General features: G+C 40.8%; 1 protein-coding gene across 1 annotated transcript in view; it reads right to left on the reverse strand.

Moving 5' to 3' along the window:
* Positions 1-1,469: 1,469 nt before the first annotated feature.
* Positions 1,470-21,213, reverse strand: part of LOC141271878 (uncharacterized) — a 66,052-nt gene continuing 46,308 nt past the window's right edge. Inside the window, exons 3-8 of the mRNA XM_073682080.1 lie at positions 18,183-18,326; positions 17,874-18,053; positions 17,667-17,790; positions 17,488-17,585; positions 17,199-17,289; positions 1,470-7,466 (exon numbers count right to left, since the gene is read on the reverse strand). Of these exons, the coding sequence (XP_073538181.1) occupies positions 6,121-7,466; positions 17,199-17,289; positions 17,488-17,585; positions 17,667-17,790; positions 17,874-18,053; positions 18,183-18,254 (1,911 nt within the window). The 5' untranslated portion in view covers positions 18,255-18,326 and the 3' untranslated portion in view covers positions 1,470-6,120. The remainder of the gene's footprint in view (positions 7,467-17,198; positions 17,290-17,487; positions 17,586-17,666; positions 17,791-17,873; positions 18,054-18,182; positions 18,327-21,213) is intronic.

The following is a 21,213-nucleotide window of genomic DNA, read 5'->3' on the forward strand; positions in this document are numbered from 1 at the left end:
CTAGAATCTTTTTTCGATAAAAACGGTAAAGAATCCAGTAAGCCTCCATCTTGTTCAAGTATTTATAGAAAAGGGATATTTGGAAGAAGTTTCCCTACACCAAAAGGAAAAGGGGTATATTTAGCAATTTTTCCTGTTGCCCAAACAGGAGGTGAATGGCTGTTGATCATAGACCTAACTTACCTTAACCAGTTCTTTATAAAAAGAAAGTTCAAGATGGAGACGACTCATTCAATTTTGTAAAAAAATGTTTTATTCAGAATGGAGACTTTCTCCCAAGTCCCAATTTCACAGTAGATTCCCTGCACCAAAATAAAATATTTGGGTTTCTACCTAGACTCACTGACGATGCCACTAATGTAGACATTAGAACAAATAGAAAACTTTGCTAGAATGTGTCTCCTCCAAACTCTTTGAAGCTATAAAGGTGCTCACGTCATCTATAGAAGCAGGGCACATATCAAAACTCTTGAAAGGAGCATTTTTAAGTATTGGAACAGAAAACATGCCCACCTGGGTGGTCCTATGCCTTTCTCCTTAACAGTCAAACAAGACCTGTGGTGGCGTCTGTACCCTTATCACCTGAGTCATGGCAAGAGTTTGAAGGTAGTTTGTCAAACAGTCCTCACCACTAGTGATGAGCGAGCGTGTATTGGTAACTCTTCTCGGGTGCTCGCCGAGTATTTGCAGCGTGCTCGGCATCTATGTTAGTGTCGCCGCGGCTGCATGTGTCATGGCTGTTAAGACACCTGTGACACATGCAGGGATTGCCTAACACAGAGAGTTAAAAATACACGCTCGCTCAGCACTACTCACCACAGGTGAGTCAGGCTCAAAATGGCTAAAGGCCCCGTCACACTTAGCGACGCTGCAACGATCCAGACAACGATACGACCTGTCAGGGATCGTTGCTGCGTCGCTATGTGGTCGCTGGTGAGCTGTCAAACAGGCAGGCTCACCAATGATCAAGGGAGCAGCGACATCGTGGAAAGAATCTTTCCACGATGTCCTGCTCCTGGTTACCAGCCTGCTGAAGCAGGAGCAGGCTGGTAACCATGATAAACATCGGGTTACTAGGGGCACACGCGCACCTAGTAACCCATTGTTTATCGTGGTTACCACTCTGCTACGGTGAGCGGGAGGTTACCGCTCACTTTAGCAGGCTCGTAACCATGATAAACAACGGGTTACTAGGTGCGCGTGTGCCCCTAGTAACCCGATGTTTATCATGGTTACCAGCCTGATCGCTGCTCCCGCTGGTCACACACAGCGATGTGTGCTGACCAGCGGGAGGGCAATGACCAAAAAATGGTCCAGGACACTTTGCAGCGATCAGCGACCTCACAGCAGGGGCCTGATCGCTGCAAAGTGTCACACATAGCGACATCGCTGGTGAGGTCGCTGTTGCGTCACCAAAACCGTGACACAGCAGCGATCTCGCTAGCGATCTCGCTATGTGAGACGGGGGCTTAACTCATGCAGAAAACAAAGGAGTACAAAAAATGGTCCAACCAAGAATCCTTCAAAATGAGGAAATTTAGAGCCATGAAATTAACCCTATTTTATTTCCAAACTCTGCTAAATAGTTGTCATGTTCAAATACAGCCAGACAATTTTGCTTTGTTTTTACATAAGCAAGCAAGGGAGCACCAGGAATTTTCAAATGGAGAAGGAATGTTGCCATATCATGACCTGGGCACAGAGTAACCTCCTATCCATCTCAGCAGATCATAATTGTGGTTCTCTTAATCAGAAAGCGGACTGGCTGAGATCATCACCAGATTCAGGAGTACGATCCTAGATGTATTGGCGTCTGCCAAAAATACCAAAATCAATCAGTTTTATTTCCTGAAGACAGAGCATCCATTTCCCATGAACGTCTTTTCCCTCAATTAGAAAAAATACTTCATTTTTGTGTTTCCCCCAATTATCTTCATCCCTCAAGTCTTGAAGATGATAAGGAATGACCCCGCAGAGAGATAGCAGAAAGGGATCTGCCATCCCAGCCTGCAACATCTCACAACATGGAAATTGAAAACTAAGAGCCTTTCTGAGGAGGTTGTGGAAACCTCGTTGGCCTCTAGAAGACCCTCTACTCATAAAGTCTACTCTCTTGTATGGCCTATCTTTGAAGAATGGTGTCCCTCTAGTAACCAAAATAAAGGAGATGTCACCACAGTTCTGAAATTCCTCCAGGAACGCTTTCAAAAGGGTCTTAAACTTAAAACATTGAAAGTACATTTACCAGACATTAACACAGATATAGATGGAAAATTTTCTAGAAACTTCAAAGTCTCAAGAATCTTCAGAACGTTAAGAAAAATTAGGCCTACATTTCCTAATCTTCTGCCCTCTTGGAAGTTATCGATTGTGCTCTATCATATCTGTCTTTTTCCCTTTAAGCCTTCGGGAAGATGCTAGTCTTAAGCTTTTATCTTCCAAAACTCTATTCATAGTGGCTATAACATCAGCTAGAGAGTTGTATTACTACAAGCTCTTTCTTGTGAAGAGCCTCACCTGGCAGTATAATTATATACACACTTACATATACATACATTCATATACATACACACATATATATTATAGATTTTTTTTTTCTTGCAGCTCATCTTACTGATGCAATATTTTGAAAGCTCATTATATGACATTTATATAGTTGGTGTAGTGGAAAAATGAAGTTCTAGTGTGTAATTAAAAAACATTTCTAATTCTTTATTACTCAATTAAACATGCAGGTTAGAATCACAAAAACATGTAATCCTATGCGTTTTGATCCTAAAAAATTCACGTTTGTAGTCATGGCATAAAAACCTACAATATGAGCACTTCCTGCATCGGAACTATCGTCAGCAGAACAGTATATAAGATAAATAACAGGCAAGCAGATGTAATGGCTGAATAAATCATTAACAACAGTGAGCGAAAATTCTCACTGATCCCTGCCAGATTCATTTTAATTGAATGAAGGTTTATGACACCTGCCATGCTGAATACCCTCTCTGACTTTACACTGGAGGCTGCACAAAACAGTATGTCCATGGCAAACTGGGTCATTTCTTGCAGGCAGGCAGATGCTATAGCTGATCTAACCATTGCCATATGTAAGTGAGAATCTTCACATTTCTTGCCACTTGTTCAATCTGCGACCCAGAAGTCCATGGGGCTCGAGCTCATAGTTTCTACTGGAAAAAGAACACAATCCAGGTACAATCCATGCTGATTTTTCAGGCAGTGCGTCTCTCTTTCCTCATATGCATTAGGCTGGTGCATTGTCTGATAAAACATCTGGTCCATCATGTCATATACTGTAATCACTGCTGTTACTTCTGTTACTTATTTTAGCAATAGCACTGGCGTGGGAAGTGTTGACTCTGCAGGGAGTTGAGAGGTGCCTCTTGATCAGGCACCTATTATTCTGCTAATACATAATTTTTCCCCTTTCAGAGGTTGAAAAAAACTCCCACATTTCTCATTACAAGCAAAATTAAAATTATTATTTTCTTCGAGTCTAATGATAGACCTTTAAGCCCACAAGCAATCGACCATACAACTTTGTACCCTCCTCTGCGACAGTCGATTGTCATAACTAGCGTGTTGCCATCAATTTCACTCTGTGAGCCTCGTCCAGTCCCTGTGACAATTCAATGCGCCCCTTCACCTGCTACTGCTCCTCCTATTCTCCCACACCTTACTTAACTTGTCATTTTCCATGAAGGTCCTCAACAGACCCCAGGTGGTGATAAATATTTAGAGGTTGCTGTTTGTCCTCCATCCCTTGTAGCATCGTTCTAAGAGTTTTCCCCCCAATAAAAATATAAGAGGCATGGCATTGTTGACCCCACATTTGTCCCTACTGACAAATTTAGTAGCCACTTCAAAGGGCCTTAGTAGACAACAAACATCTTTCATGAGCTGACAAATTCCTGCCATTGTCACTTATTACAATGTCTAGTTGTAGTTGATGTGGAGCCATTTAGCATGACATTTGCTGCTTGTTATAGCGGAACAATGCTATAAAAGAGCTTGATATTGCTTATGCTTAGAACAATAAATGGACTGACAGTGGGGAGTGGATGATGTCCATTCAGTAGGATGTGGAGGAAATGTAAGAGGAGGTGGAAAAGCAACACCTAGCATTTGAACCAGACCTAGAGCTTGAGGCTTCACCCCGTGTCCTAATGGTTCATTGCTGCTGCTCAAAACATTGATCCAGTGGGCTAAAATATACATTTACTGTCCCTCTCAACTCTGGTGAAATAATCTCATTGTCACCCCGATCTGGATCCAAAGGGCTTCTCCATCACACAATCCTCAATCCTACCTTCTTAATCAATTCAAAAACGCTGTTCATCTCATCTAATACATTACCTGGAAGAAGTTTTCAGATTGACTGCTAAGGTGGTACTGGAGGAGAAGGAATGTGGAGAAAACTGACTCAATTGACTCATCCTGCTATGATCGGGATGAGTAGACTGCCATATAGTCCATCGCATCCTCCATTTCCTCCCCAATAACAAGCATGCCTGAGGCAGAAGAGGGCAATGTTGACCTGCATCTGGTTTGTGCCAAGTGATGGTGCCAAAATTGCAGCTTACGAGTCCCAGATTCTTAGTGCCAGATGCTCTACTGTTTGATTGTTTCTGCTTTTACAGTATGCTTTCTATTACTATTCATTTTTATTGCACTATAATTAACTTTTCTCACCGTTTTCAACCACAATTTTCCTTGTTTCCAAAAAGATGAACTAAGAAATGCTAATACACAGAACACCCAAAACACAACAGCTGCAACAGGCCGCAGACTTTGTGTTGAATGTGCATACCTCAAATCTGAGAATTAAAATGTGTGTGCAAGTATCAGTAATTAGTGACATGCACACTTTATGAGGCAGAAAGTCAAACAGTTTAATGTCAGTATTAATTCTCTTTACTATATTTTTAACACAATTCCTTCCCATTATCTACCACGAAATGCTACAAAATAGTTGAAACAAATTCACAATATTGGTATGGCGTGTATGTACGTCAAATGAGACCAGTATAACTGGTGTGCAAATTACCTGTAGTTCATAAAATGCACACTTTGTGAGGCAGTGAGAGAGATGTTTTTTTCTTTCTACAATGTTGACCGTTGATCTGCTTCTCTCCAAACAAATAAATCACAGGGTGCACTTATCTTCTTCACTATTGTGCTAAAACCCACATTTTCTGAAGAATTTCTATTTCGATGACTTTATCTTCCGATCAATATGGCTAAGCTGTGATGTCACCTCACTATCTGGCAGGGTTGTGGAGTCGGAGTCGGTATAAAATGGACCGACTCCAACTCCTAAAATATATAATAAATTGGGTACAGTAGTTCAATGCAGTTTGTGGGGAATATTTTTCTTCATAAGAATTTGGGAAAGTTATGAAATGTCCTATAAATGTCTGTCCTATTCCTAATCTAAGCGTCTACACTTTTAGCTGAGATGAATCTGTGCTACAGTAAATTTATCACTTAAACATGAGCCATGTATGAGGGAGTCGGAGTCATGGAGTTGGAGTCGGTGTCATGGAAATTGAGGAGTCGGAGGTTTGGCTTACCGACTTCTCAGCCCTGCTATCCAGGTTCACCACAAAATAGCTGCTGCATTCCCTGCTTCTGCAGTCCCTCTAAATTGACTGTGCATATGACATTATAGATGCAAAGCATTACAAGAAAACCTGCTCAAATGCACCTAAGATTATGTAAGCCTTTTCTGACTGTTGACATCTTCTTCAATGTTTAAAATAGTGATGGTCAGTTAAGCTGATTTGCGCTAAGTGAGTCACAAATGGTTCAAATCCACCATTTCCACTGAGTTCCTAAAACATCAACGAGCATGCGATTCACATCACGTCAATCATCTCTATTAATAATTTTTGAGTTAGCATTATAACATTGCCTGCAATATGGACATGAATATGGATTCACCCACATTTCAAAATTGTAATTGTCAACAAGATCTGATTCTCTAGAAAAACATTTCCCTAATACTAAGCATAAAAATGGCTTATCTACAGTGTGACTTCTCTGATCCTAAGCAAGATATGATATTTGGTTAAAATACTTACCAAATTCTGTGTCATTCAAGTGTCATTACAGCTTCTGTCTTGTGTGAGTTCTCTGATGTGTAACAAGATCCCACTTATGTGCAAAACATTTCCCACATTCTGAACATGAAAATGGCTTCTCCCCTGTGTGAATTTTTTGATGATCAACAAGATTTGATTTCAGAGCAAAACATTTTCCACATTCTGAGCATAAAAATGGCTTCTCTCCTGTGTGAGTTTTTTTATGTCTAACAAGGTTTGTTCTCACAGCAAACCGTTTCCCACATTCTACACATGAAAACGGCTTCTCTCCTGTGTGACTTTTCTGATGCCCATTAAGTTGTGATTTTTGGTTAAAACACTTCCCACATTCTGAGCAAAAGTATGGCTTCTCTCCTGTATGAGTTCTCTGATGTATAACAAGACCAATCTTCTGTTTAAAACATTTCCCACATTCTGAACATGTAAATGGCTTCTCTCCTGTGTGAGTTCTTTGATGGTCAACAAGAGAGGTTTTCCGAGAAAAACACTTCTCACATTCTGAGCAAGAAAATGGCTTCTCTCCTACGTGAGATTTTTGATGTCCAACAAAATTTTTTTTTGTGGAAAAACCTTTTCCACACTCTGAGCATGTATATGGCTTCTCCCCTGTATGAGTTTTTTTATGGTCAGCAAGACTTGATTTCCAAGAAAAACCTTTCCCACATTCTGAGCATGTAAACGGCTTTGCCCCTGTGTGAATTTTTTGATGGTCAATAAGACCTGATTTCCATGAAAAACTTTTCCCACATTCTGAGCAGGTAAATGGCTTCTCCCCTGTGTGAGTTTTTTTATGTTCAACAAGATTTGATTTCCGTGAAAAACATTTCCCACATTCTAAGCATGAAAATGGCTTCTCCCCGCTGTGACTTTTCTCATGTACAAAAAGATGTGATTTCAATTTAAAACATTTCCCACATATAGAGCATAAATATGACTTCTCGTCTGTGTGAATTTTCTGACGTATATGAAGTTTTGAACCAGCTGTGAAACATGTCCCATATTCTGCCCATGAAAATTCCTTTGCTTCTGTGTGACTTTTCTCACATTTATGAAGATCTGGCGTATCTACGTAACATTTTCCACATTTTAAACATGTAAATGATTTCTCCCCTTTGTGAGTTCTTTCACCTTCACAATCCCTTCTGTTATTTTTACTTTTCTTAACAGTCTGTAATGAATCAAAAGTTAGGACTTGTTGAAAAGCATGAGATGATAGATCTTCGCTGTGAACGGCTGATGGGATATCTGGGATAATTGCCCGCTCTTTGTATGCATCATGTGTAACATCGTGATTTTCTGCTTTAAAATTTAAAGATATGATATGTCCCTCTGAGCTTCTGATACAGTCACCTGCTGAGAATAAAACATATTTTTTATTTTGGTGTAATATAATCTAAATATCAGAATATATTGATATTTTAATAATTTTTCCATAAAAAACATTTACATACAAATTGCAGGGTGTCATGTACACAGTTCTCAGCGCTTGACGTGGAATGCGCCTGAATGGGTTAATTTATCTCCTTGATAAAGGCGGGGGCCGCACAGGTGCGGAATACTGATGCGACAGCCACCCCCCCCATGAATTGGCAGATATGTGAGTGGCTGTGTAGTACTATCTTTATCATGGGGGTCTGCCGCGTCCTGCTTGTTCTTTGGTAATCTGACCTGGTGTTGGTAAGGCTGTTTTTTTCTGTAATGTTTTTCTGAATTTTTGTCATTTTCTGTGAGCTGTTTTTAATGTGTCTCCTCTCACTCAATCCAGTACTCAACCTCTGTTTTAGGCCATAAAGTGAGTATGAATCACACCCCAACACATTCAGCACCCCCGATTACTTAATGCTGCCACCACTCATCAAACACATGGGCTGATGAGTTCCCGAAATCTATGTTACTTGTCAAACAATCAAAAGGTCACACATTCTCTTAAAGGCTATAGGTTCTTTAGAGCGAACTAGGATCAACTTATTAAAGGTTTTAAGCTATAATATAAAAATATACAGTACTTACAATAAATATATAAAAAGGTAAAAATGAAACGCACAAATATGCAAAACAGTTATTAAATAAAAAGTGAGAAACAAGAGAAAATGCCTAAATGTTTCCATCTGCAGTTATCCTGTTTTCCTGAGGGACGGAGAGTGAATCATGGAGCACATCAGCCTTTAAGCTGCCTCCACATGTGAACACTTCTCTTTGTGTAGCCCAGCTTTTTATAGTCTTGACCGCAGACTCATATTTCCAGGACGACCTGGATTGGTCTATTTAAAAGATGGTGTCTGTAAATGGCCAATGAGCCAAGTTGTGGCATCTCAAATATCTGTGTCTTCCCATACAGACAATAGGAAATATTCTGCCTAGTACAGACCATTGGCTAACCCCTTTGAAGCTCATAATCCAAGAGCTAAGGTGCCCTATTTGACACCTCCAGCAAAAGCCCCTTAGTGCTTACAATACTGGTATATCCAGTTTCACCCTTTTGTCAACTAAATGTAACTCTACTGCTGTTATACTTTTCCCTTATTGATTATATATTTTCCTTCACACAGGGTATGTAGAAATACACAAATTCAACAGAATAGGAAAAATATGCGACAAACACAGCCTCATGCTAAAAACACTTGGTAGAGTCATGCAGTCCTCCCAATTTTCCTAGAAGATAAGCAGGGATAAACTATTTGGCTTCGTCCTTAACCAAACCCTTAGTCACACCCATTTACCATTTCTTTCTACCCTGGCAGGAGGAGATATCAGAAGGGGCATGGTGGCACTGAGGGACATTCAGTCGATTTCCTGGGGCAGCCGTGGATGGACCCCAAGGCTGTTCTATTGTATCCAGGAGAGTTACAATTTATGGATTTATTTTTTGATTATTAAATTATAGTTGTAGCAGTCATAACTTTTTCATTTTTTACGCTCCTCGTGAGCTCCCATGCTGCCTTTTCAATTTAATGGACTATTAATAAATGTTTAATTTTTACAGATGGTGAATGAGGAAAATGTGCAGATAAAAAGCAGCATTTACTATAAGTGTGAAAACAGATATGTAAAGGAAATGCAATAGCTATGCTGCCTTAAGGAATGTGCTAATGAGTTAGCAAAAGAGCTGCAATCCTAAAGCACTATGTGCCCCAGTGCTAAGAAACAGAATGATAATAAATCATCAGGAATCCCTGATGAAGGAGGCCGTAGCCTCAGAAACATGTTGGATTAGCACTGGGTGAACCTCCTTTCAGAGCAAGCCCACAGCCTTTGTGAAGTCACACTGATACAGAGCGCACACATCCTTGTTCTTATTTACCACACAGATGTGACCAGCGGACACACCTCACTAGCTTTAGGTGGATACCTTCATCTCCTTGTGCAGATTCCTGGTCAGACACTGGGCAAAACCCCCTGTCTTCATCTGCCTTGAACTACACACCTACTATTCAGCTATTACAGGAATATTGCAGCCTTTCCATTCTGGACTCCCTGCTGACTGCCTGGTCTCTACCGCTATACCAGCCTGACCGTCACGCAGCAAGAATCTGAACTGTACCGCCACATCAGCCTGACCGTCACACAGCAGATCCTGCATCATCGGCCCTGGACATCCACACATCATCCAGCAGCCACAGATCCAGATCTCCTGCTGGCACCTTGAATGCTATTCCTATCCACAGCAGTATCGTCTGCATGCTTACAGTCCTGAGCAGCTATCCAGGTGGAGAGTGCACTGCCAGGCCGTGTCAAGCATTGTGTTGCACTCCACCGCTGTCTGGTGCATTTACTGCAGAGTTTGGAAGGCTCATCATTTTTTCCTGTGCACAGCTATTTCGGGTGACAGGTAGGACCACTTGTCTAACATTTTTATATATATACAGTTATATGAAAAAGTTTGGGCACCCCTATTAATCTTAAGCTTAATGTTTTATAAAAATTGGTGTTTTTGCAACAGCTATTTCAGTTTGATATATGTAATAACTGTTGGACACAGTAATGTTTCTGCCTTGAAATGAGGTTTATTGTACTAACAGAAAATGTGCAATCTGCATTCAAACAAAATTTGACAGGTGCATAAGTATGGGCACCTCACCAGAAAAGTGACATTAATATTTAGTAGATCCTCCTTTTGCAAAAATAACAGCCTCTAGTCGCTTCCTGTAGCTTTTAATGATTTCCTGGATCCTGGATGAAGGTATTTTTGACCATTTCTCTCTACAAAACAATTCCAGTTCAGTTAAGTTTGATGGTCGCCGAGCATGGACAGCCCTCTTCAAATGATCCCACAGATGTTCAATGATATTCAGGTCTGGGGACTCGGATGGCCATTCCAGAACATTGTAATTGTTCCTCTGCATGAATGCCTGAGTAGATTTGGAGCGGTGTTTTGGATCATTGTCTTGCTGAAAGATCCATTCCCTGCGTAACTTCAACTTTGTCACTGATTCTTGAACATTATTGTCAAGAATCTGCTGATACTGAGTGGAATCCATGAGTCCCTCAACTTTAACAAGATTCCCGGTGCCGGAATTTTACTGTGGGTAGCAAGTGTTTTTCTTGGAATGCTGTGTTTTTTTGCCGCCATGCATAACGCATTTTTGTATGACCAAACAACTCAATCTTGGTTTCATCAGTCCACAGGACCTTCTTCCAAAAAGAAATTGGCTTCTCCAAATGTGCTTTTGCATACCTCAGCCGACTCTGTTTGTGGCGTGCTTGCAGAAACGGCTTCTTTCGCATCACTCTCCCATACGGCTTCTCCTTGTGCAAAGTGCGTTGTATAGTTGACCGATGCACAGTGACACCATCTGCAGCAAGTTGATGCTGCAGCTCTCTGGAGGTGGTCTGAGGATTGTCCTTGACTGATCTCACCATTCTTCTTCTCTGCCTTTCTGATGTTTTTCTTGGCCTGCCACTTCTGGCCTTAACAAGAACTGTCCCTGTGTTCTTCCATTTCCTTACTATGTTCCTCATAGTGGAAACTGACAGGTTAAATCTTTGAGACAGCTTTTTGTATCCTTCCCCTGAACAACTATGTTGAATAATCTTTGTTTTCAGATCATTTGACAGTTGTTTTGAGGAGCCTATGATGCCACTCTTCAGAGGAGATTCAAAGAGGAGAACAACTTGCAAGTGGCCACTTTAAGTAGCTTTTCTCATGATTGCATACACCTGGCTATGAAGTTCAAAGCTCAATGAGGTTACAAAATCAAAAAAAGTGCTTTAGTAAGTCAGTAAAAAGTAGGTAGGAGTATTTAAAACAAGAAAATGATAAGGGTGCCCATACTTATGCACCTGTCAAATTTTGTTTGAATGCAGATTGCACATTTTAGTACAATAAACCTCATTTCAAGGCAGAAACATTACTGTGTCCAACAGTTATTACATATATCAAACTGAAATAGCTGTTGCAAAAACACCAATTTTAAGAAAACATTAAGCTTAAGATTAATAGGGGTGCCCAAACTTTTTCATATAACTGTATATAAATAAATATAAATAAATATATATATATATGAATAGCATTGCAGAGCATCCTTGCATTCTTTATTTGCAAGTGTGAAAACAGCCTCAGCTTTATATATTTATTAATTTTTATGGGTTTTAGTAGAAAAAAATAAAAGTAAGTAATTTACCAATCACAGTAAATCAATTCACCGTATTGTACGGGTTGTTACAATTACAGGGATAACAAATATGTGTTATTTATAGTGCTTTAAAATGTCATTATTATAATTGTATTTCATTATTTTTTAGTAAGTTTACAGGAAGAAAAAAAAACAGACTTTGATTTTACCCCTGGAATACATATACAGTGCCTACAAGTAGTATTCAACCTCCTGCAGATTTAGCTGGTTGACACATGCGGAATTAACTTGGCATTGTGACATTTGTACTGTAGATCAGCCTGGAAGTGGGAAATGCACTGCAGCAAATTTTTTTTTTTTTTTTTTTTTTTTTAAACGTTAAAAGTTAATTCAGAGTGTCATTTATTATTCAACCCCTCAAACCACAAGAATTCTGTTTGGTCCCCCTAAAGTATTAAGAAGTAGTTCAGGCACCAAGAATAATGAGCTTCACATGTGTGGATTAAAGATCTCTTTTGCCAGCCTTTTCTGACTATTTAAGACCCTCCCCAAACTTGTGAACAGCACTCAGACATGGTCAACATGGGAAAGACAAAGGAGCATTCCAAGGCCATCAGAGACAAGATCGTGGAGGGTCACAAGGCTGGCAAGGGGTACAAAACCCTTTCCAAGGAGTTGGGCCTACCTGTCTCCACTGTTGGGAGCATCATCCGTAAGTGGAAGGCTTATGGAACTACTGTTAGCCTTCCACGGCCTGGACAGCCTTTGAAAGTGTCCTCCCATGCCGAGGCCAGGCTTGTCCGAAGAGTCAAGGCTAACCCAAGGACAATAAGGAAGGAGCTCCGGGAAGATCTCATGGCAGTGGGGACATTGGCTTCAGTCAATACCATAAGTAACGTACTCCACCGCAATGGTCTCCGTTCCAGACGAGCCCGTAAGGTACCTTTACTTTCAAAGCGTCATGTCAAGGCTCGTCTACAGTTTGCTCATGATCACTTGGAGGACTCTGAGACAGACTGGTTCAAGGTTCTATGGTCTGATGAGATCAAGATCGAGAGCTTTGGTGCCAACCACACACATGACGTTTGGAGACTGGATGGCACTGCATACGACCCCAAGAATACCATCCCTACAGTCAAGCATGGTGGTGGCAGCATCATGCTGTGGGGCTGTTTCTCAGCCAAGGGGCCTGGCCATCTGGTCCGCATCCATGGGAAGATGGATAGCACGGCCTACCTGGAGATTTTGGCCAAGAACCTCCACTCCTCCATCAAGGATCTTAAGATGGGTCGTAATTTCATCTTCCAACAAGTCAAGACCCAAAGCACACAGCCAAGAAAACCAAGGCCTGGTTCAAGAGGGAAAAAGTCAAGGTGTTGGAGTGGCCTAGTCAGTCTCCTGACCTTAACCCAATTGAAAACTTGTGGAAGGAGCTCAAGAATAAAGTCCACATGAGACACCCAAAGAACCTAGATAACTTGGAGAAGATCTGCATGGAGGAGTGGGCCAAGATAACTCCACAAACCTGTGCCGGCCTGATCAGGTCTTATAAAAGACGATTATTAGCTGTAATTGCAAACAGGGGTTATTCCACAAAATATTAAACATAGGGGTTGTATAATAATTGACCCACACTTTTATGTTTAAAATTTAATAAAATTCAACTGAGCAACATAACTTTTTGGTTTGTAAGATTTATGCTTCTGTTCATAAAACCTACTCTCATTTGCAGTTTGAAGGCTCTAACTTATTTGCATCTTATCAAACCAGCTAAATCTGCAGGGGGTTGAATACTACTTGTAGGCACTGTACATAAAAATGCACTTGTAAATAGAGATGTAGCTCTATATACCAGTACAATGTGCCAGTAATGAAGAAGATCAGTCAAATTCAACAAGTGAAAATTCTCCTATACCTGACATTGTATCCTGCAGCCAGACAAAAGGTTTGGTGTTTGAATCCCTGGGAAAACCAAACTTCAAGAAGAGTGAAGAATAAGATACATTCCTTTAATTACGTTTCTACAGTGCCAAGACAGATGCCAGCCTCTTCTAGAGGTGGAGGAGCAGGAACATATCAATCAAAGCAGTGTCCTTTCCTCAGTAACAAACTCAGTGTGCCTGAAAGGCCTGGAGACATCGCAGACAAGAGTGGAAGTCGGGACATTTCCCTTAAATTGGGACAATCCTGCTTGATTTAGGATGGTTGGGAGCTATGAGTCATATAAGACAAGTAAAAAGAAAAAAAATGGTTTGGTACCGTGTTAGCCAGTTGAAAAAAGATTGGTCTCAGTGAGAAAAACAAGATAATCTCGTAGTTAAGATACCTTTTAATGGCTAACAAAAATAAAATAAATGATGTTACAAGGGAAGCTTTCGGGACAACTTAGGTCCCTTCCTCAGGCATGGTATGGTATAACATGATATATGAAGAAATACAAATATGTGATACCATTAAAAGGTATCATAACTACAAGATAATCTTGTTTTTCTCACTGAGAGCAATCTTTTCATAAGACAAGTATGTACATCTTTTAGTCTGGAAGTAGCTTACTTTGATTGAGGTGAAGACTGACACATTGTCCTCCCAATCATGGATTGAACTGCTCTCTCCTGCCCGACATGGATTAGTCTGATTCAAATCGTGGTAATGTATAGTGTGAAATAGAGAGTGAGTGTGTGTATGTGTATTGATAAAGATGTAGTTGTCCTGCGGGTGTTGTAGTTACGCTGTGGTGTGTTTTTATGATGGTCAATTCGAAAAAAAAGAAGCTTTTAATTTTAACTGGACAATTCTTTGATTGTAGCTACAGTCACAGATCTGAACAGAAGGCCTACTTATATGCTAAGAATATAAGTCATCAACAGCTTTTGCATTCCAATACACATTGCACAAGTAATAATGAGATGAGATTTATCACGTTCGGGTGAGATGCGAAAATCCCTGAAAAAAATATTAGCCCATTCTTTTAAAAAAAAACAAACACACTAACAAGTCCCAATCCTCTGCACAACGTTCCATTAACTTACAGGACCATCTAGTCATAAGTCATTATCAATCTATAAACAATAAATATATTGGGAAAAAGTGACCCTAAAAAGGGTCCTAGTCCTTGTGGCAAATGCAATGCTTGCCCAAATATAGAAAACACCAGAGATTTTGTTAACTTGAGAGGTGCCCAGGTTTTTACTATAACTCAAGGTATTTTGTGCACCATAAAAGCTATAGTTTGTTAAGCCACATGCCCATGTCACAAAATATATATTGAGCTTACGACATGAGAAGCCAAAGAACATGTGCGTGAGCACATGCAGGACATTTTGGCTGCTAACAATGATGGTAACCTTGAGGCTCTGAAACCTTTTCTCTGGCACTATAAATCACATCAGTAATGTGACTCTACTCTTCTCATGGTGCGAGGTACTGACTGTGTAAACATCGACATTTGTGGGGGTGACATTTCTGGCCATTTTGCCAAGAGTTGAATCAAAAAGGATTTGGACCACTAAAACCTTAAAACCTGAAGGCCTCCAAATATAGAGCATTGCATTAGTCCTCTGTATGCAGTACAACATCATGGGGTCTTTAATTTTTAATTGATGTTTTTATTCCATACCTTTGTCATTATTCTTTCATCTTTAAGACCTTTACTGGCACCGAGCAGTGGAGACTTCGGTGCTGCACTAGCGCATTGTCCTGCATAAAAATCAAGGTTTTCTTGAAGGACACAGACTTTTTTTCTGTACCACTGCTTGAAGAAAGTGTCAACTAAAAACTGGCAGTAGGTTGGGGAATTGATTTTAAGTTCATCTTCAACTTGAAAAGGTTCAACTAGCTAATTTTTAATAATACCTGCCCATAGCAGGTCCCCACCTCCACTTTGTTGGTGTCTATGTAGAAGTGGAGGTCTGTGCTCATTACTGATTCGGCCACTAATCCAGCCACTGGCCCATCCATCTGGTCCATGAAGAGTCACTCTCATATCATCAGTCAACTAAACGTTTGAAAAATCTGCCTTCAGATATTTCTTGACACAGTCTTGACGTTTCCACTTCTGTCTTGTTCAGTGGTGGTCGGGTTTCACCTCCTTACCTCGGCCATGTCTCTGAGCACTAAACACCTTGTACTTCTGGGCTCTCTAGGAAGGCTGCAGCTCTGTAATATGTCAGCTCTGAAGCATAATGGCTTCCTGGTAGCTTCACCAGTGATTCTTCTCACATCTTTAGCAGTTAAAGTGATTATTATTTCTCAACACATTTTTTGTGACCCTGTTGACTATTCACAACAAAACTTTTGATGGTTGTGATCATGCCCCAATATCTTAGTTATTTTAAGAGCTCCACAAGACTTCTCACCCTCATTACACAAATACACATTACCTGATCTGCTTGATCCAATAACCATTCAAGTTTATACAGCTTAGAGGTAGAAAATCTGCATAAAAAATGATTATATGGTGAAATTGCTCACTTCCATCATTACAAAAGTGGAGTAACCAGATGTAAGGGGGATTGTCAGAGTGTTTCGCATAAAAGCTACTTCTGGGGGTTTGGAAGACAGAATCATTTTATATATAGGTCCCACGTATGTGACCCTGGTGGTTTCAAATTTCCACATGTCACAAAAAATATTTTTACTTTGTTCTGCCAGAAACGATCCAACAAAAAGATAGAAGAATTCCACTTTCTTGACATCCGCAGAACTATAGTCAAATATTTAGAAGCTACAGAGACATGGTGGAAAGACCAACATTTTATTAACCAATATTGTGGTACTAAGAAAGGAAAGAAGGTTTCAAAAAGTTTTCTAGCCAAATGGATCAAAATTCCACCTGGGAAATCTACCAGGTACAGGGTCTATCTCCTTGCAAGAAGGCTAGCGGTTCCATCAAGCAGATCGGCCATATGGTCTTCAGTCCATACCTTCTCTAAACATCACAAATTACACCTTTGATTTTATAAGATTTTTCCACTGGGAGGAAAGTTCTTCGAGCTATTGTTCTTCCCTAAATTGTTGCTAACTGGCATCTCTTCTGTGGTGCGCTCATGGAGGGTGATTGAAAAATATACAATTTGTCTTACTATTAATTTAGTTTATATGAAACACCCCATGACAGCACGAGTTTCACTTCCTAACTTGAATCTTTGGTATAATTAAAAAAAACTTAAACATCCATGCCAATCTAATTATTTGGAAATACACTGAGGTTGAAGATGAGTGGGTGGAGGGGAAAGCAGCTAATTAACCCCTTTGTGTTTCCTGTTCCCATTAGGGCATGTAGTCATTCTCCTGTGGTGCTGTCATGGGGGGTTCCTAGAAAACAAATTACCGGTAAGAATAATTCCATAATCATCTTTTCATCCCAAATTTTTGAGTATTTTGGCTAAAGGGGCAAACCTAAAGTTGAGAAACCTGAAAGACCACAGGGATCATAACAACACAAAAAAGGTTACCAGTCAGTGACTTAGAAGAATTTGTGACTTCTCGGCATTTAGTGGTTACTACTCACCTGGGTAGTCACATGTAGGAATCTCCTTTTTACACCGCTCATCACTCCCGACAAATGTCTCTGTAGTATTAATATGGGACAGATCTTTACCCTGAAACAAATATTGTAAAAGTCACAGACAGCTGGAGAAGTCGCATCTATAATCAACTCTAATCCTGCCATCTCCAACGTTCTTATTGCACAAGTATAAAACATATAATACTGGTGGATAAAACAAGACTGAGCACAAGACCTTTACAGCCGTCTACACATCATAGGGGAGATCTCATGACACCTTCTCTCCATCTACCTGATGATCCTGAGGAACATTGGGATTTTCATGTTTACAGTCATGTGGAAGAAGAGAACGGGGACATCTCTCTGGTGTTGTCCTCTTACTGGATAGAACTGGAGGAAACATACAGAGATTGAATTCATTATTTACATACAGATAATTATAGGCCATGTGTATTTAGTCCTGTTTATTACCTGGTGATGTGAAGGGCTGGGGAACTTCCATCATGATGTCCTTGTACATATCTTTGTGTCCTTCTAAATACTCCCACTCCTCCATGGAGAAATAGACGGTAACGTCCCTACACCTTATAGGAACCTAACACACACAATGATACCGTCATCCCCCTGATCCCTTCATAGCGCTACTGTATAATGTCCCAGCATTCCCAGCAGTGTCACCTCTCCAGTCAGCAGCTCAATCATCTTGTAGGTGAGTTCTAGGATCTTCTGGTCATTGATGTCCTCATGTATCAGGGAGTGAGATGTAGGCCCCGTGATTGGGCTCAGGGGTCTTCCCCATCCCTCAGACTCAGGGGCCTGACAGCGTTCACTAGAGGTCTTCTTCACTACTGTGTAATCCTGGTTATGGAGAAACACATTAATAAATCTCACTACAAACATTTCCAGAGTCCTCACCTCTCCAGTTCTGTCCATCTGTTATTCCCATAGATAAGAATGATGTAATGTGACGTCATCAGAATCTCTCACCTCTCCAATAAGCCGGAAAAGGATTTCTAGGGTGAGGTGTAATATCTTCTCCGCCATCCTGTCCCTATCCATCCTTGATGTGTCAATGAGGAAAAGTCTCTTATATAGAAGATATCCACTGAGAGGATCCGATATTGTAAGGACCTGAATGGGGAAAAGATGAGCCGATGTAATATCAGAAAGAATCACATGAAATAATAGAATAATGGTAAAAAAATGAATAGATATAAAGCAGTGTCTCCATATTTAAGGATTGAACATGTTACACCTTCACATGAGCGCTACAGCTAATCACTGGCCACAGAGGTGTTACCAATATGTAGAGTACTACATTTTTAGGAATGCTTTCAAAAATAAAAGTGTTAATAGTTTGTTTTTATCAATTATCAAGTAAATTAACAAAAGAAAAATCCAAATCAATATATGGTGTGACCACCCTTGGCCTTTAAAAAAGGATAAATTCTTACAAGGTGAGGTCACAGTATTTGAAAACATGAGCTACAGATCTTCTGTAGAGATAGGCTTGCGCAAATCCTTGTGAAAATTTTATTTGATGAAATTGAGCCTCAAACTTGCCTGCAGACACTTATTATTGTGCCGCTCTCAAACACTTCGGCAAGCAAACTGCCTTCTGTTACAGCCAAATATTTCAAACTTTGACTCATCAGTCTTGAGCACATTCTGCAATTTTTCAACACCCCATTTCCTATGTTTTCACGCATAGATGAGTCACTTGGTTTTGTTTCTGTAGCATCTGCCTGTCAGGGGAAAGAGACGCCGTCCCTCTTACCGCCGCGCTCCTGTCCCGGCGTCTTCCTGCTGCCGACGCGCGCAGCTTCCCGGGCACTGTGCTTAGGGCGCGCGCGCTCCCTCTCTCTTAAAGGGGCCGCGCGCGCCGTCCTAAGGAGTCCCCGGCCAATGGCCGGAGGACTTCTCATATTAAAGGCACCTCCTCCAAAATGGAGGTGCCCGTGCAAGGTTGTAGCTCTGTGTTCTAAACTCCGCTTCAGCCTTCAGGTCCCGCTGCTAGTCTGACTACCAGTCAAGTCCGCCAGCCTGACAACCAATCCTGTCCGCCAGCCTGACTACCAGTCCTGCCCGCCAGCCTGACTACCAGTCCTGCCCGCCAGCCTGACTACCAGTCCTGCCCGCCAGTCTGCGTACAGTCCAAACCCGCCAGTCTGTCTATGGGCCAGGCTTGCCTGCTCGGAGAAAGTACCAGTTACCTTCCGTGCCTACCAGCCAGCTTACCGGAAGGCTCCTGCTTGTTACCTGCCGTGTCTACCAGCCAGCCTACCTGGAGGCTCCTGCCAGTTACCCGTGGTGTCTGCCAGTTCATCTACCCGGATCACTCGTCAGCCTGCCTGCCGTGCTCATCTGTTGTACCGGTCAGTCCCCGAGTTCTGACCCGTGGGAGTCACCTGCTCTCATACAAGGACTGGACCAGAGTATCACCTTGTCCTTCTGCTCGGTCCTTCCCTGGTTCACGGAGTCGATTGAGCTGCCGTGCGACCTTGGTCAGTCCGAGTTGATACCTAGTTACGCCCCTCTGGTCCTTCCTTGCACAGCAGCACAGAGGTTCCACCACCCGGATCCATAACAGTTTCCATGTGTAAGCTTTGGCTATTGGTTGCAATTCTTCCATGAAAACAACTTTTGGCTAGATTTCCCCGAAGAGTAGGCCGGTGTAGCTGGGTTCCACTGGTTTCAAATTTATTCTGCAGCAGGACAACGACCTCAAACATGCAGCCAATGTAATTAAGAACAATCTTCATGGTGAAGAAGAATAAGGAGTCCTGGAAGTGATGATCTGGTCCCCACAGAGCCCTGATCTCAGCATCATTCAATCTGTTTGGGAATTACATGAAGAGACAGAAGGATTTGCACAATCCTCATACACAGAAAATCTGTGGTTAGTTCTCCAAGATGTTTGAACAACTTTCTTGCAAATTTCAAAAACAGTGTGCAAGTACCTAGAAGAAATGATTATTCAATGCTGTTTTGAAGGGAAAGGGCAGTCACACTAAATATTTTTGTTTAGATTTCTCTTTGGTTCATTTACTTTGCGTTTTGTTAATTGTATTTTTGAAAGTTTATTCCTTAGCAGAATTTTTTCAACACCTGCCTAAACCTTTTCCACTCTACTGTTTATTTAAAAATAAAAAAGGACAACAATCACAAGCATCGCACCTCACCTAGAAAGACCATATATGTAAAAGATGAAAACTAACAAGCGATACCTGTATTCAGATATTACCTCTTTCACCAATAAATGTAATTCGATGTCAACATTTATCAAAGCATTTTATAGAAAAGCATGCAAATATCAACGAAGGGCAAACAGCTTTTGGGGTAGAGAAAGTTCCCATGAGCTGTAGGAAAGGTAACCATATAAAAGAAAATATCTAGTACTGAATTCAAGTGTGTTTTTAATTTGGACACATTGAGTCCTAAGGGTTTAATCTGAGACACAATGATTTGTATCCTGAGTATATCTCCAATATCTCCCAAGAATCGCAATCAGTATAGAGAATATATCCTATAGGGAGTCATGCGCATGATTGATACATGTACATTGTGTATTGTTGGGATTTCCAGTGGAGACATGATGGGAGATAAAGCACTTATGATACACATATACAAGCAGCAGAAAAAGTAAGTACACCCTCAAATTGAATTCTATGGTTTTACATATAAAGACATCAAGTCTATAGAAGGTCCTAAACTTTACAAACCAATCAGATCTGTAGAAGGACCTAAATATCAGGTTTGTAGAAGGTCCTATACTTCCTAAACAAATAGTGTCACTATTCGTTTCATAAAAACAAGGCCAAAATGCATAGGCAGTGTGTGGAAAATTACGTACAACCCACAGCTGTTAGAACAACCTTTATCAGCAATAGCAGTTGTGTGGAGCCAGTTTTGTTCAGTCGTAGAAACAGTTGAACCTGACTACTTTTGAGGATCTGAAAATTAAAATTATGCTTATATTTGCTAATTGGCTTTAAAGGGAACCTGTCACGTGCAAAAA

Source organism: Phyllobates terribilis, unplaced genomic scaffold (genome assembly GCF_046119375.1).
Source record: "Phyllobates terribilis strain yellow unplaced genomic scaffold, ASM4611937v1 Scaffold_5__5_contigs__length_657084704, whole genome shotgun sequence".
NCBI classification, from domain to species: domain Eukaryota; kingdom Metazoa; phylum Chordata; class Amphibia; order Anura; family Dendrobatidae; genus Phyllobates; species Phyllobates terribilis.